This window comes from Diplotaxodon limnothrissa, linkage group LG19 (genome assembly GCF_057381915.1).
Source record: "Diplotaxodon limnothrissa isolate DT_005_m linkage group LG19, D_limnothrissa_male_GT1.1, whole genome shotgun sequence".
In the NCBI taxonomy this organism is placed as follows: domain Eukaryota; kingdom Metazoa; phylum Chordata; class Actinopteri; order Cichliformes; family Cichlidae; genus Diplotaxodon; species Diplotaxodon limnothrissa.
In genome coordinates, this window is record NC_140614.1 from 33966933 (window position 1) to 33984797 (window position 17865).

At 41.5% G+C, this 17865-nt stretch overlaps 1 protein-coding gene across 1 annotated transcript; it reads left to right on the plus strand.

The window, feature by feature from the left end:
• The first annotated feature begins 4144 nt into the window (after positions 1 to 4144).
• On the plus strand, positions 4145 to 16162 carry LOC146612667 (uncharacterized). The gene is made up of 10 exons (XM_085342499.1): positions 4145 to 4161; positions 9422 to 9492; positions 12877 to 13138; positions 13225 to 13399; positions 13501 to 13584; positions 13687 to 13832; positions 14027 to 14571; positions 14656 to 14813; positions 15142 to 15319; positions 15497 to 16162. The coding sequence occupies exons 1-7, from the start codon at positions 4145 to 4147 to the stop codon at positions 14283 to 14285; spliced, it is 1014 nt and encodes a 337-aa protein (XP_085198625.1). The 3' UTR covers positions 14286 to 14571; positions 14656 to 14813; positions 15142 to 15319; positions 15497 to 16162.
• Positions 16163 to 17865: the final 1703 nt, after the last annotated feature.

Consider the following 17865-nt stretch of genomic DNA (forward strand, 5'->3'; position numbering starts at 1 on the left):
ATTTTTCCACTTATAAAAGTTAACGTGAAGGTTCTTCATGGTTAGAGACAAATGCAATCGCATGGCAGGATGCTGTAAACGGACCAAACTTCAGTCAGGAGAACAACTGAGATAATCCATCCACAATACGAGGTTAGTCATTAATATACTGCAACAACATGGGAATAGAGCAGCTGCCAGAGAATTCAACATTAATGAATCAATGGTACAGAAGTGGAGGAAGCAAGAAGAATGAGTTTAATAAAGTTTGATTTATCTGACTGCTTTGTTTCGCTTAATGTGCCTTATAATCCCGTGCACCTTACGGTCCGAAAAATACGTACTGCACACTGCAGTTTAATGTTGCAAAGCACCTCTTTTTAACTTCAGTGGATATTATACATGGTTATGCTCAGGATATGTCAGCCCATTTCTACTGGAAATGCCTTTTGGTTAAACTTTCAGCAAGGAATTTGCATTTGCACTGTTACATTTTTATAAAGCTTTAATGTACATAAAAACCAGCTTCTTGTTTAAGTGAAAATAAATGGAAGGTTGTCTTTTTGCGCTAGTAATGTTGTGGAGTTGTATTTTGTCTCGCATCAATTATATCGTCAGTTATATCGTTATCGCAAATTTTCAAATATATATCGTGATAAATATTTTTGGCCATATCGCCCTGCTCTACTGAAAACAAAAAAAGCTTTATCTTAAATGTACATAGTATCAGGGTAGGGGAGCTTGAAAGGAGCATGAAGGGTTTATATTCTCGATTTATTGGTCCTTTCCCAGCGGAAGCAAAGTTAAATCCTGTTACCATTCAGCTGGTTCTGCCTATTAAGGTGAAGATGGATAATATTTTTCATGTCTCCCAGGTGAGGCGAGTTTGTGCAGAAATAAGTGTGTGTGTGTGTGTGTGTGTGACAGAGAGACAGACAGAGAGAGAGAGAGAAATCACCAAGCACTAAAATTCAAATTTTGCACTGCAGACCTCACAGTGTCTGTCTGTCTGTGTGTGTGTCTGTGTTTGTGACAGACAGAGAGAGAGAGAGTGACACTTGCTGTGTATTTAAAAAACAAACGAAAGACAATGACAGACGCAGAAAATTTAACTTTTTTTTTTTCATTTTCTCTCACAAATGTTTACAAAAATAACATACATTATTTTCATCTCAACAATGATTTTTTAACAGAACATGATGTCAAAAACAGAATTATCAGATATATTTACAAAGCGAACATTTATTGTTTGATTACAAGAATTACGTTTTCAAAGCAAACAAGGTAAAATTAACAATTTTGGAAACATGTTTACAACCGTAACATGGCATCACACTCGTGTAACATGGGGAAAAAAATCAAAACTTAGTTTAAAAAAAAAAGACAATAAGTTTTTCATCACACCATAACTTGAAAAAGCACTGGATTGGTGAATTCTGTAACACCAATTCTTTATTTGTCCAACATTGACACCAAGTGCAGTCTTTTCTTGACAAATGCCTGGTAAGACCGGGCAGACAAGCCTGCAGCCTTGCAATCCCGCACATACTGTGCATATGCATTCTTTACCCTGACTGAAGGGTCCGTGTTCACAAAGCCTATCTCTATGTCTGACCAACGCCTGCTGACATTGGCAGGGATGAACACTGCGCTTGTGCTCACAACCTGAGGCTCTTCATCCTCCAGCAGGACGGGAAGTTCCACATGATCAAGCTCCAGTTGCAGTGTTGGAGGCTTCTTCTTTGGATGCACTGGCTGGATCACCATACGATATGGGATGTCGTAGTACAGTTTGTACAGGGTGAATCCAAACGTACGCTGACATGGAGATGTAGACAGAATCTTACATTTCTGAAGGTCCGCTTGACTGACCTTTAGCTCGAGTAGCAGATCCTTGATTTTCTCAAAAGATACGAAATCCCGGTTCATCAGGAGGCCAACTGAACTCACCAGAACGAGAATTTTCTTCTGAGTTTCAGGATCGATCTGTTTTGGAAGCCTTTTCAGTACATCGACCAACCATGGCATGCCATGTTCCTTGTATCTGTCAAGATTCCGGGCATAGCAAAGCGAACGTCGCTCCATCTCCATTGCAATATCTCCAACCATGGCTGATGACTGTGCCTCCACTGAAGGCTGTTGGTCATCGTTGTGGACTTCAACAAAGTCAACGAAGTTCCAAGTTGCCTTACGGGTTCCCCGGAGATCACGAAATTTCAAGTCGGGGAACCACCTGATCTTCATTTCAACGAAGCCAGCCTTCAGGCATTCTTGAACATCTTTGCCACAATCTTCAATGAGCACCCTGGCCCTGGAGAAGGTGAAAGGTGTTGGAAAAGAGTCCCTTATGGCGAGGTTCTCAACCAATGCGGAAAGGTTGACGTGTCCCTTCAAATTCTCAGGGCACTTGGCTCCCTGGAGCGCAGCGACGGGGATCTCTTCATTTCGCCGAAAAATATCTTGCAGCAGAAGGAGGAGAAGTGAGGGACCAACTATGGCAGGCTCACACCCCATGTTACATGTGAGGGAAAACACCCTGCGAACTCGAAGAACCTGTAGGGGATCCTTGGTCCAGTGTAACAAAGGGGGAGGTGTGTCCTCAATTGCTGGCCCAGTTGCAGGGCCAAGCGCCATGAAGCCCCGGACATGTGTGGCACTGAATTCATGCCGAGAACTTGTGCCCAGGGCAGAGGAATACACAATGTCAACGTTAGACAAGGGGTGTCCATGGAATGCCTCTTCTAGTGCTATTTCTAGCTGAAAGGCTCTCCACGTGGGCAGAAACCCACCTTTGCCCTCGTGCTGTTGGCCCAGCTGCCAGAGCTCCTCAACCATGTGGGTTAGACACTGCGAAAGGACAGACTGGAGGCTTAACTCTTCCTCCTTCCATTGGAAAGGTACGAGCATTGGGACGTTCTCCAATAACCTTTGGATATTAGGAATCCGGAAGAAAGAGTGAGCAGGAATGGGTTCCTTCAGTACTCCTAAATGCTCTTCATCCAGCCCCTGGACCATCTCAATGCGCAAGGGGTAGTTGCATTTGGACTTGATGGCAAGGTCCTGCATGTGGACGTAGTAATCCTCCGCACGTGTGTGAATAGCTTTCTGGTAGTTGGGGTGGCTCAGCCCACAATTCACTATCAACCCACTTACTGGGTGTCGGAAGGTTGATTGATAGTGGGTGTGTGGACTGGACACGTAAAACTGCCAAAAGGTGACAAACGGCAGACTGGCAATTTTAGCCAAAGCTGGAGCAACATCCAGCTCATGTTGATCCAGCACTGTCTGAAAGTTTGCACACTCGTGCATGGACATGGCGGTGAAAAGTGTTGCTCTTGGCCCAACCAACAACTGTAAACCAGCTCTAGACCAAAAAAATTGGGTGTTGGTGTCATCTGGAATCACATTGCACGCCACATGCAGAGAACACCGAACGATATTCTGGAAATCTGTGATTTTGGATAAAATGAGTGGTTCATGTGACTTTTGGCCAAACTTGTAAACAAAAAAATGGAGATCCAATGTCGGATGTTCAAGCAACAAATCCTTGGACTGATCAATAGTACAAAGCACGAACTCTTGATCCTGAGGTAGGACATTCATGTACCCTTTGTTCTGCAGGACTGTCTTCTGTACAGAGGGTCGATCAAGATCTCCCACTGGGAGGGTTCTAAGACTCTTCACAAAGTTGACCATCATACCATTGATGAGTTCAATGGTTTCTGTGAGAAAATATCCCGGGGACTGACAGGCTTTGTCCACCTTAACAAGGGATCTGGGAATTGCAACAACATGCAATTTATAACCTTCGTCCAGCTCAATAAGGTCGATGCCTCGAACCTTGTGTAGCACTTCCAGGCCTTGAATGGAAAACTTGGTGAGATCCAAATGTTTCTTGATTAAATGCCAAGAATTGCGCAGTTGTTGGATCCGGTACAGAGAAAGGTTGAACTTTGAAAACAACAGCTTCAACCTTTCCAGGAATTTCAGTTCGATAACGATGCCATCGAAATCAAACTGAGCATCTAGTTGCTCATGAGCATTGTCAATAGTACTGGCCTGCAGAGGAATGAGGATCTCTGGGTCAGTAAGGAAATCTGAAACACTGGAGGAACTCAAAAATGCTGTGGCCAAACCATCCATGTTCTCCCTAGCAACATCCTCCATGGCTGGTGGAATCTGGTAAGTAAAAAGAAAAAAATTGGGTAAGTACACACAATAAAATCAGGTAACACACACACAGCAGGTAAGTGCATACACACACACACACACACACACACACACACACACACACACACACACACAAACAGCAGGTAAGTGCACTGTGTTGTGGTTTGCAGTGTTTTGTGTTGTTTTCACTTTAAATTTGTAAAAGGAAAAAGCTGAAAATTTAAATAGTTAAAAGTTTAATTGTGAATAGTTGATTTTTTTTTATATGATTTGTTTATTACATTTTATGTAGAGTGAATAAATAAGAGTATATTTACGGTGGCCCCTAGAGACAAAGCACATACAAACTTCAAATCACGTACGAACGCTGAAGCATGTACAAACTCCAAAACACGTAAAAACTCCAAAACACGTGAAAACACGTAAAAACTCAGAAGCACATAAAAACTCAAAACACGTACAAAAGACAACAGAAGTTGAATAAATAAGAGTATATTTACGGTGGCCCCTAGAGACAAAGCACATACAAACTTCAAATCACGTACGAACGCTGAAGCATGTACAAACTCCAAAACACGTAAAAACTCCAAAACACGTACAAAAGACAACAGAAGTTGAATAAATAAGAGTATATTTACGGTGGCCCCTAGAGACAAAGCACATACAAACTTCAAATCACGTACGAACGCTGAAGCATGTACAAACTCCAAAACACGTAAAAACTCCAAAACACGTGAAAACACGTAAAAACTCAGAAGCACATAAAAACTCAAAACACGTACAAAAGACAACAGAAGTTGAATAAATAAGAGTATATTTACGGTGGCCCCTAGAGACAAAGCACATACAAACTTCAAATCACGTACGAACGCTGAAGCATGTACAAACTCCAAAACACGTAAAAACTCCAAAACACGTACAAAAGACAACAGAAGTTGAATAAATAAGAGTATATTTACGGTGGCCCCTAGAGACAAAGCACATACAAACTTCAAATCACGTACGAACGCTGAAGCATGTACAAACTCCAAAACACGTGAAAACACGTAAAAACTCAGAAGCAGGTAAAAACTCAGAAGGACATAAAAACTCAAAACACGTACAAAAGACAACAGAAGTGCTCCAGGATAGCCGGAAAACCCATCACTAACACACACACAGCAGGTAAGTGCACGCACACACACACACACACACCAAAAATTACTGAACTTACCTTAAGGTCCAAAGAAGATAAATCCCCAATGAAGAGAGCTGTTGATGGTCTGAATGTTAGGTCCAAAATGAGTGAACTGAGAGGTGTTGCCCTTTTATAGGTGGTGTTTCTCAATGTAGAAATAAGTTTTGAGGTTTACTTCTTTTTTCAAAAAGTTATTGACAAGAAGAACTTTAATGTCTAAAATTACACAAACACGAAATTTGTCTGTGGGACCATTTTTGGTCATTTGCATTTTTCAATTCCAAGTAGGGTTGCCAACTCCCTGAAAAATAAATAAGGGACACCTCGTGGCCCAATTGTCTTCACCCTTCCCTGTGTGGTGAATTTTTTTAGCTCTTTTTTTGTGTGTGACATTATTTTTTTAACCATTTGACTTGAAGTTCATTTAAGTAGATGCATATTCTTTGTGATATGAACACATGGGAAACAAATGATAATTTATCCATTTATTTTTAACGCAAAATGATAACATTAACACAATAAAATAGGTATCTTTCCTAAACGAAAGACTGGTACGCTTCACTTTTTGTGCAAAATGACAAAATTAACACAAAGAACTCTGTCCTGCTTAAACTAAAATTATATAAATTAATAGAAAACAATAGAAAGAAAAACATTATTGTAACAGTGCACATTTAGTGCAATTAGAAAAGTGCAAAAAAAAAAGTCTGTGGAACACCTGTAAACACAACATTTGTGCCTCAAAGGCCTTGACTGTAGCTGAAAGTTGAAGTAAAAAAAACCCAACAAACTCATGAACTCAAGCTCAATGCTACATTATGTGGAAACAGACTACTTTTTCCATTTGTGTTTTTTTTTTAGCTCTTGCTGCAGTTAGGAGTTGTTTGTCGTTCAGGATTGCAGAGTAAAACTCTGAGCAAGACATGGGATGCTGAGTACAAAGGATACAACAGCCTGCATATTGGGGAGGTCAGCTGCCTGAAGAATTTCCATCCACTTCTCTGCTGTTCCCTTGGACTGCCACTTTTCCTTCTCCTGATGTTCTATGAAGCGCATTGAGGCGACTTTTGTTGTGATTTGGCGCTATATAAATAAAATTGAATTGAATTGAATTGAATTGAATTCTTTGGTGAGGTGCTTCAGGAGGCTGGTTGCAGTGACACACTCTTCATAAAGCTCAGCCATAGAGATGTTTAACCTGCCAATAGAGATGAGAAGTTGACATAAATCCTAAGTGGTACATAGAACATTTACAGTGGTAAATAAATGGAAAAAATGTATTGTATATGTTTATAACGTTGTATAGCATTTAAACAATACAATAAGTATAGTTTATTTATTATGTATTTATCCATCATTATATTAAGTATATGAACTCCTTGAATTTGTAAAACAGTGTATAAAAGATTGCATGCGTGTGTATATACACTACAAACAAAGTTAATGATTATGGTTTTATTTATATATGTTATCTATCAATTGTATTTGTTTATTTTTAACCATCAATACTATTAAAACATGGTTTATCATTTCACTGGCAAATGTTTTCTTCTTACCTGCCAGCCAGGTCAAGTCAAGTCGGCGTTATTGTCACTTCAACCATATACAGTTTAACAGTACACAGTGAGGCTAAACAAGGTGAAGCCGTTCAATGATCTTCTCCATGTCATCAAAGGAAATCTTCACAGATGCTAGAGAGATGGGCTGCCGGTGGAAATACCAGTTTTCTTCTGAAAAGTCAAACCGCTTCCGGACATAACTGATGGCAGTGTCTAGGAAGGCTGTAAACTCCTGCCTGGCACCATCAGCATCAGATGGCGAGAGACGCTGGAGCTTTTGTCTTGTTAGGTACCCGTAGAACCCATTATCTCTTCTCTGAAAAAGTCTTTTCAGGAAACACTCCATGATGGAATAGAGGTCAACAGACGTGGTTACATTCTTCTCCAGTTTTTTCACCACTTCTTCAAACAGACACATGACATTATTACAGAAGAGGAGGTAGACTTCCACAATGTCTGCCTCTCCCTCAACTACAGCAGCATCTTCTGTCAACTTCAGCAATTCCTTCAGGTGCCTTGGACATTCCTCACCAATGCTGATGAGATATGACTTCAGTGGGTCCCAGTTCTGCAGCAGGCGGGTGATTGCAGGGTTGAGTGACAGCCATCTCGTCACAACATGGCGCAGGATATCATGGAATTCAATGTCACAAAATTCACAGAACTCTTTCAGGGACTCTCTCCTTTTGGCAGAGGTGGAAAAGAAGCTGTATATCTTGAGGACAATATTTTCCACATCAACAGAGAGCTTGTCCAGGACTTTTTTCACAGTGTTATTAATAATATGTGCATGGCAGTTGCCACGAAGGATCTCACTGTTGGTCTCTTTGAATTTTGTGAGGACTGAGTTGTGGATGCCATAATTTGCATTGTCAGCACTGAATGCAGAAACCTGATCTAAGGATAGCCCCACGTTTTCAAGAGAGCTTTGTATTATTTTTACTATTCCCTCTGCAGACTCATCTGGATTTTTACAAAATCCAATATCTTGTTGACAACTACAGCCTCTGGTGTAAAAAACTGCAAGGCCAAGGGGAAACATCTTCCGATTTCCCTTATTTGAAGCATCAGTGTGAAGAGAGAATGGTGAAGTTGCACCACTGTTCTATTTTTTGATCACCTCTTCTATTGCCTTTGGTGACACAACATCTGTGACAACTGCTTCAGCTTTCGTCCTCCCAAAGGACATCTTTTTGGCAATACTGGAGTCATTCAGCGTTCGTACATTCAGTTTGAGTGCACAGTCACCCGAGTTATAACTTAAACCGTGCTTTACAGTGTGGTAGACATGGGTCACCTCTGCAGCAGTCACCTATAAAATAGAAATATATATATATATTACAGTATATCTGTATAGTTTGTGTAGTTTATCAACTGACTTTAAAATATAAATTACGCATGCAACTTGTAAGAAATGGGTATGGTCATATATATGTATGTTTTCAATATAATGTGTATTCTTTATATATATTCAATTCAGTAGTATTTTATTAATCCCAGAGGGAAATTAGGTGTTGTTGCAGCTCAGACTAATCAAGTCTTCAAAGAGTTGTTGAAGACCACAATCACTGTGGGAAGGAAGGATCTCTGCCTTGCCTTGAAACTGAAGTCTCTTCTGTGTCAACTTATTCAGGCTTTGTGGCTTCAGTTGAGGTATTATTTCAGCTTTTCTAATGCTAATCAGCTGCTCCCGTTTGTAAACCCGCTTGTTCCCATGATTACGCATCATAACTCATAATCATTATTCATCTGTGTATTACTTTTATGTATTAGTCACCTATTCGTTGTAATCATCTATCCTTGCAGTTGTTTATTACACAAAACAAATTATATTATCAAATTTTGGCCCATTGAAATCCATTATAAACGCTATTTTTCACTGCCCAACCATTACCATTAATTTAAAAGTGATCTTTTCACGTTCACTGACGATTTGAGGTAGGGGCCTTAGAGTTGTGATTTTTTTATTAGTCCACCAGGTGGCGCCCTGTTTCTTCTCTTTTTCATTTTTGAGCATTGAACAAACTCAAGCCAAAAATTCAGGTTTTGAGCATGTCTTTCTGCTTTAAAAAGTGGGAAAAAAGAGTGGTGTTGTGTGTCACTATCGATGACCTTCATATTTTTAAACAATATAAAGGTCTTTATGCCTAAAAAAAAGAAAAAAAATACACAAACACACTTTCAATCTTAAAATGTATTCAAAAGCTTTCAAAAGTATTTTCTCTCAGACAGCCACACTGCAATACAAACAAATTAAATATAAAAGCATGGACCAAAAGCAAAATAGATTTTATTTTTACCTTCAAAATAATTTTTAAAATGCAGCTGCGTTGAATGACCTATGACCCGGAAGTAGTCGTTGATAGAAAGCTGAGCTAAACTGCTTTGGAAATAGACGTGCATTGAGCAGAAAATGGAGCTTCTGTCATCTCACACTGTCAATCGATCATGTAGAGACACCAATTATCTGCAAATTGTGAGCGAAGCGGAGATCGATGGGAACAGCCATTGGATGATAATACCTTTGCTCCTGAAGCGGCATATACAGGGCTGGACTCAGCGTGCGTGAAATTGTGCACAGTGAACATTCCGCTAACGCTTTCGGAGGTAAGTGCTCATCCATAAGCATTCTTACATTACCACTGAATTAGAGGGTTACGACAAAAGTAATGTTTTTAATAATGTTTTTAAATCTTAAGGCTGTCGCCTTAAGATTGACGTCACGACGACTTCCTTTCAGTCTATGTTGTTTACCTTTTTCTCGATAAGTTTTATGTCACCAAGGGCCTGTTCTTCGTACCGCGCTAAGTAAGTTAGCTGGATTAGATTGTTGACGATTTCGCGTGATCCTGGATCGTTCGGTTCCCCGAAGCCCATCCGGGACTTGCTGTCATAGCAACAGAGCCGTAAGCGTAAACCTGCTGGGGAGCAGGCTTACTTTATGTAAACAGGATTAGATCGCGGCCACGCAGGTATGTCCGCGTCATTCATACGAAAGCAACAGCGATATTCCACCACTGTTTCACCATAAATAAATAACATCAATGTAACTAAAGATAATGCAGCACTTGATCCTTTTATTGATTTCACACAGATACATACAGGTCATTCCCTAAAAAAGGGAAATGTACTATTAACATTCTATTACATGTATGTGATTATTACAGATGTAATTCATATTTCAGAGTAGTAATTGTAAATTACTTCGTGTAATCAAGATGAGAGACCACGGCTATAAAAGCGAAGGTGGATTTGGGAAGTCTGTCGCAGCCATGTCCTGTCCGTTTACGCGAGCAACCCATTGCGGAAGGTGCAAGATTGATAAGGAGAGTCCTCAGAATTCAGCGTATATTGCGGGACAGACAGGATCCTTTAGCTCAGCGCGACAGTGTGCTCATAGAGAGATATCGATTTTCCCGTGAGGGTATTATTCACTTAACCAACTTGTTGACGAGGGGGTGCAGGACCACCACCTGTCTTTTTTTTTTCCTCTGCCCTTTTCTTGGTTGCTGTTATGAACAAACAAACAGAGTATTCCAGGGTCTCTTTCCAAGAGACTAAAAGCAATATAAGTGATAAATATTACCATTCTGTAGAATATTCTTATATTTCACTTTTACTTGTTCCCATGTTCTAGTGGGTCCTGTTGTGGCTCTAATGTGAAAGGGGATATAATATAACATATTATAATATAATATAATGTAATATAATATTGGATAATATGGTGTGATATGATAAATCTACCCTACCGCCTACTGGTGTTGGCCAGAGGGGCCGATGGCGCAATATGGCAGCCTGGCTTCTGTCAGTCTGCCCCAGGGCAGCTGTGGCTACAACCGTAGCTGCCTCCACCAGTGTGTGAATGTGAGAGTGAATGAATAGTGGCATTGTAAAGCGCTTTGGGTGCCTTGAAAAGCGCTATATAAATCCACTCCATTATTATTGTTATTATTGAATTACTTACGAGTTTGATTTGTCAGCAACTTTCTGCCAGCCCTCTCTCCTTGCTTTTGCAGCCTTTGCAGTGTTCCCTTGCGTTTTAATTAAACTCTGAAACTCCTGAAATCCCTCACTCAAGAGTTCTTGCTCTGCTGCCGAAAAATACCGAGCGCGCTCCTTCGACATTTTCGCCGACCAATCAAAGGGTTGCCGATCAATGTTTCTACTATCGATGCGTAGCCCCTGTTGGGCCACCCAGTGATCTCACATTACTTCATCCAGCTATACTAATCGTCAACAACAGGTGTGTTCGGGGAACCGGAATAGCGAGCTCAGAGTTAGCGCGATGATTTGGTCTTGGATGTTTCATTTAATCTTGGATGTAGTAAGCGACGTACGAAGCACAGGGCCCAAGTCCCTTAGTTTTATAGTAAACGAGAGCAGATCGCTTCTAAACGTCGGTGATAAGGTTGCACATGTAATCTTGGACACTTATAAACCCGACCGAGCCTGCCCGCCTGCTGTTGTTACCCGCGGACAATGCGCTTATGGTAAATGGTAAATGGCCTGCATTTGTATAGCGCTTTTCCAGTCCATAGGACCCCAAAGCGCTTTACACAACATTCAGTCATTCAGTCATAATAATCTAATTATCCACAACTCTTGCACTTAATCTATAATAAAATGATGACAGAAAAATTTTATAGCCCTGCCTTTAGTAGCCTCACACAGCTCCTACTGTTTCCTCCTCATGTCCTTACCAGCCATGTCTGGACAATGTTATATCATGAGTAATATTATTTTTTAAAAATCCATCTAAATAAAACACACACATGCACACACAGTGACATTTTAGACCTTCTTCAGAATACTGTATATACTATGGGCATCACTGTGCTGATCCAGAATCCTTACATATTTATTTATTACTAGAGCTACAATAATAAAGCAATGAGGAGGGGGAAGTAATAAATATGAAATAATGTCATTATGATGATTCCATTTGTTTCACTATCCACTCTGTGGAGGGGGAAAGCTTATTACATGTTTAAACTGTAGAGATACAATAATTTTACTGCTGTAAAATCCAAATGTTGTCGTATTTAAAATATAAATCTAATATAATCTGCTTCTTAATGTATGTTCTTTAAAATGCAGCTTTTTAAAAAAATATATTATAATTATAATAATGCATAATTAAGTGAACATCCATATTAGATCGTTTTTTAGTGAAATATAATCCCTCCAGAAAGGCAGGAAAAGCCCGAAAACTTACTTTAAAACTAAATATGTTCCCTAAAACGGGGACAAAGCTACAGACCCATGACAGCCTTGCACAGGTAGCCAGCAGCTGTGACCAGCACTACCTGTGCAGTTAATACAAGGACAGGTAATGTTTGTCGCGCTGTTGCACACACAGCACGCTCATTTGTTTCAGTTCGTCAGTTGCAACAAGACAACTTACCAACGTGTACGTAATAAGCCAATACTCCTGGGTGCTACACACTACAGTGTACGCTGTACACCTACTTACTGGTTTTTGTCGCATCAGTCTGTGTCTCTGAGTTAACTTGTGTTTCTCCTACAGCTCCGGACCGCTAAAAATGCGCGTGCTATTTGTGAGCTCGTTCCCGGCTTGTAACCAGCGCGTTCTGCCGTCAAGGGCGATCATTGGTTAAATGTGATCATCTGACTGATGCAAGCCAGATTACTAGTTAAATATTATTGTTGAGGGGCACAGACAGGACTCCGCACACACGCACACACACACAAAAAAAAATTATTTTTTTTAAAAGTTGCCTCAACAAAAGGGCACTTTGGGCACCCATCAGGAAAGGGGCGGGTGCTCAAGCCCGTCTAGCCCCCCCCCCCCCCCCCTCCACGTGCCTGCTTCTGTCTGTGTTTGTGACAGAGAGAGAGAGAGAGAGAGAGAGAGTGACACTTGCTGTGTATTTAAGAAACAAACGCTCAAACAAACGAAAGAGAATGACAGACGCAGAAGGCGATTGTACTGTTTGTGGCAACAGACTACTCTTTTCTCCCCTTGTACAGTGCCTCCTGAAGTCGTGTGTGTCGACCTGAGCAGAGTGTGCCTGAAAGACTGCACACCACAGGAATGTGAGGAAGAAGCTTCCAGAGCCATTGCTTCACAGAAGCTGTTTTCTAATGAAGGTAGAGTCTGGAACTTCTCAGAGCTCCAGGAGTACTGCAAGGATGAAGAATCTTGCATTAAACTCTGCACTCGCCTTCAAACACGTGGATTTATCATCACGAACAGTCCCCAAGCGTTTTCGACAGTTGTGCCAACAGCGAGGTATGATGACCTTATTGCCACTTCCACATATTGGATGACACATACAAACTTTCAATAATGTCTTACCTCTGTCACATTTGCAATAGGTCTGATAAGAAGGAAATTCTTGCCGTGGCCAAGAAGGATATTGAATATTTCCACGCAAGACTTTCAGGCGGTGATTGCATCCCCACATATGCAATGACTACCTTCAGACAGTACTGCGAGGCCATCCTGATTTTACAACATGGACTGACAGGAAATGCTGTTCAAGAACTTTGTGTAAGTGCGCCACCAACAACCAAAGTGCACGATAAGTGAAATGACAGCTGATGTAAGTCTGTATTTCTTTAAGCTCCAACACCTTTTTTTTACATACACAGGTAGAGGACTGGATGGCGCGGAAAGCAGTAGCTGATGGTGTTGAGCTGAGTGGTAACTTGAAGATAACCAGCCAGGAAGAACAAGTAAGTCATTCATTCTCAGCAGCGACTCTCTTCTTGCTCTATAGGCACCTTGTGAATTGATTTTATGAGATATTTAACATTGATTCCTTTTTTTCTCTGCAGTTGTTGGACTGCTATTTTAGGAACATCCGTCCAGTGTCCTTGCAAAATCAAATTGCTGGCAGCGATGATAGGGGCAAGTTCTTCCTAGGAGAATGTGGGGTCCCACTGTCCAACCCATCATTAGATGTAAAACGCCTGAAAGCGAGGTGAGTGCTTGACCTAACTGGATCAATAGCATATTAAGAAAGATTTGTTTCTTTGATCTGACAGAGAAACCCTAACCCTGGACTCATAACAGTCAGCCACATATGTTGCTGTATGTCAGAGATGTTCGCCCCTTGTATTTTGGTTTTTTCATCTCTCTTGGCTCTAATTAATTTGCATGCATTAAAAACCACAGATACCTGAGCACTGAACCTGGGGATGCTATGGCTGAGTCAGCATCAAGCTCAGTAGAAGCCTCTTCTGTTGCATTGCTTTGTTTGTTTTGTATGTATTTCAGAATGAAAATACTTTTACCCACCTCAGCCTGCACGTGTGCAGATGGCTTTGGACAAGGAGAAATGGCACACCAACAAGCCCACTGTCAATGCCATCTTGCAGGCCTGGGTTGCTCCGCAGCCCAGTATACAAGACAACCAGTCCCTCATGACACTTAAAAAGTTAACGGCTACAACAACGGGGAAAAATTGTTTAAAAAGAAGCCTTGCGGTGGATCCGATTCCTCCCACCCAAATGTTATTTAGGTGAAAATAAAACTGCCACCGGACACGTTTGCTTGAGGAATCCATCAGACCAGACCACCTCCATTTTATGAACCCACAGAACCCTCCCCATCCAGCTCTCCCCTCCTCACCCCTCCTCCTCTCCCATCCTCTGTGTGGAAAAAACCATGTTTCAGAACTGTCGGATGTTTATGGACGGGGAATCCAAAGAGTTGCCTTGGTATGTGCAAATACCTTTTACGTAGCCCATCTCAAATTACGTTAAAAAAAATAAAGAAGGCAATTTCAGAATACCTGTCTCCAGCTATCCCTCCTAGGTCAACAAAGGCACCCATCTTCCACCATGAGCAACAGGAAGGCCTAACCCAGAAGAAGCCTAACATGAAAAAACAACATGATCTGTTACCTTGTACAGACTGGTGGAGATCGGAGATTTTAACGAGGAGTGGCCAGAGACAAACGGTATGTAAAATCCACCCTGAATGAAAGAGCTGAACCTCGGAGGAATAGAGTACAATCGGATGATCCACACTTTTTTTATTAAAGTTTGCAAAATTTACAGACTTATTAAAGCGGTTGATCATCAGAAAAATGTTTCAGAAGACCGTTATCATCAATCTCTGAATAAAAATAACCACAAACTTAGTAACTTTGATTAAACCAGCTATCTCAATAGAAGGACACAGACTCTAATTGAGGAGATGCTAAAAACTCAGCTCAGAGATCAATTTTTATCCTTCATGACTATTATAACCAAAGCATAGAGTATGAGTTTAAAATTTGTTTTCAGTTTTCTAGAGAGGCCCCTTTGAGATGGCAGCATCCTGGGAGAAACGGAACCTGGGCCGCCGTCTCCAGCCCGAGTCGTTGGACCAGAACCAGGCGGTGGTTATAGCCGAGCTAGCAGACTGGAATCCAGCTACCACACCAGCAGTGACACACCCAGTAAACCAGAACAACAGCCACAGGTGAGCAGGGAAACGACACAGCTGAATAACCGTGTCAACCCCTCACTGAAACAATACAGCTTTGAGTTACACTCACAAACCTACACAGATTGAAACCTTGTGTGCAGACCTGCCTCCAAACAAGAATAACAGAGGACTCCTCCTCTTATTGTCTTCCTTCCTCACCATCCTCACCAGAACGACAGGTCTGCACTCCAACGAGAGACCCCAACACACAGAGGAAACTGCAGGACTGGAATCTTCATGTGAAGAAAATATCTGTGATCATCGGTGACTCCTATGTGCACAGACTCCTCCGTCCTATAAAGCAGAGGGGTACAGATCGACAGATTTCCATGAGCGAAATGTTGCCACCCGGTGAGGCCCAGTTGGAGAAAGCACCCTGTGGAAAATCTGGTTTTATAACTTTGGACTGAATACCAGTGATGGAGCTGAAAATGGGACTAAAGGCAGAGCAGTCAGCAATCTTTCTAAGGCCCTTATCTGTAAAGAACAAGCCACAATGTTGGATCTTAACAACTTTATTACAGGTTTAGATGAACAGATTCCTGCACTTCCTACTGTGATATTCGGCACAGAAGGACAACATTCACTCGACTAGTAGAGCAGCAATGTGTATGTTAGAACAGTGGAACCAGTGTGTAAATGAGCCATCCCCATAAGCCTTGGAAAAGTGGGAGGAGTGATTCACCTTTCTTAAGTTCCAATGCTCAGTAGGTCCTTTGGACAGAAATAAGTTCTTCTTCTTTCAATAATTGTTTATTCTGTTCATTATAGAATCAGCTATGCTCCAGTGGTCAGGAGAAGCTTCTGCTATATGAAGCTGTTACAGTGCTTTTTGTTACACTGAACGAGAGTAGTTTTTCTTGTTGCTTGTTTGATCTACTTCCATTTAAAAGATTATAATTACTGAAGTGAATGTGTTTTCAGATAGTTTACAGTGCCACTGAAGCTCCACTCAACCAAGTGTGCCTCAACAGTCTGAAATGAAAAGATTTTTCTTGCTTTTTTATAAAACAATATAATATAATATAATATAAAACAATAATTTTGGATGTTTCTTTCGGCTCTTGAGGTGCCCTCATTGAGTGGGGTTTGCCCAGTATCCTCGAGGGTATGTGAGGAGCCTTCCATAGTTGGGTTGTTTGGTTTTTACCCCAGCAGCCATTCATCTCCATCTCAACAGTTCATGACCAACATGCCGTGGCTGCCCCCTGTACCTGTTGAGTACCTGTACCCTCATCCACTGGAGCCTGGACCTCCAGCTGATTGCAGCCACTTCAGTGCAAGGAGGAGATGCTTGCTTTTTGTGTGACTGTCTGTCACCCTTCCCTTTCTACCCTAACCCATTTTCCACTCCAGCTTCTACCCGACCCGGTTCAGACCCCTCCTCAGTCAGGGAGGGGTCTGAACAGACTGTCGCAGGATTCTCATTAATACAGGAAAGAAGGGATTTGAAGACGAGATGAGGACTTTTAGCAATTCCCTCCCCCAACCAAATCCTAACCTTAACCCACCATCCAGTCCTGTGCCCCTTCTCTCCTCATACCGGTACCCACAGTTCAGACCCCACCTCAGGCCCCTTACTGCCTGAGGAGGGGTCTGAAGTATTTTCCAGCCTTATAAAGAAAGGGAAGGCTGAAGTGGCAGACTGTCATGCAAAAAGCGAGCATCTCCTCCTTGCACTGCTTACAGTCAAATGACAAAATATATGAACTCTTTTTAAACAGGAAAAAGGAAGAAATTGTACACCAGAGGGGGCAAGAAGGAGAAAACTTGAATATAAACTCAAAAGAAAAACCGCTGTTCCTTCCCTCCCCCAGAAGGCAGTAGAATATCATCATGTTAAATGTTAAATGCCACTTTGGGGGGGGGGGGGGTAAAATTACTTGACAAATATGTTTCTCTTTTTTGTTATTTCGTCCCTCTTTGTTACAGCTACAGGAGGACAATAAACAGAAGAAGGAGAGCGGCACCAAAGAGGCGAAAAAACGAAAGAGCGCACCACCTCCTCCCCCAGAAGGCAATAGAATATCATCATGTTAAATGCCACTTTTTTTTTGGGGGGGGGGGGGGGCTTTTTTTCCCATTCAGATTGCATGGTTTAACATGCTATGCTTTGTTGAAGTTCTTTGTGTTTCAATAAACTCCCTGTATTTACACAGTACTGCATTGACTTATATTTTCCCAGTAACAGCGGATTACCATGGAGCGTACAGTTTTCAGTTGAGGTTGTAGAAGTCTGGCAAAGCAAAAATAAAAATAATAATAAAAAAAGCTGTTTAGATCCACAGCTCAAAAAACTCCTACGAGGGCAGGAGGATGCCACCTTTACACAACATGACAGTCAACCTCTACCACGGACGCGGAGTCAGGACCCGCTGTTCACTTTCAGTCCAAAAGTCTGGAACAGCAAAATCAGTGACTTCAACTTGGTGGGGAAAATGTGTCACGGTCCCCGTGTCTCTCTGGTTCGCTCACGCTGGCTACAGGTTTTGTTGTTCTTGTTGTTCGTTTTTGTTTTCTTTGTCTCTCCTCCTCCTCTC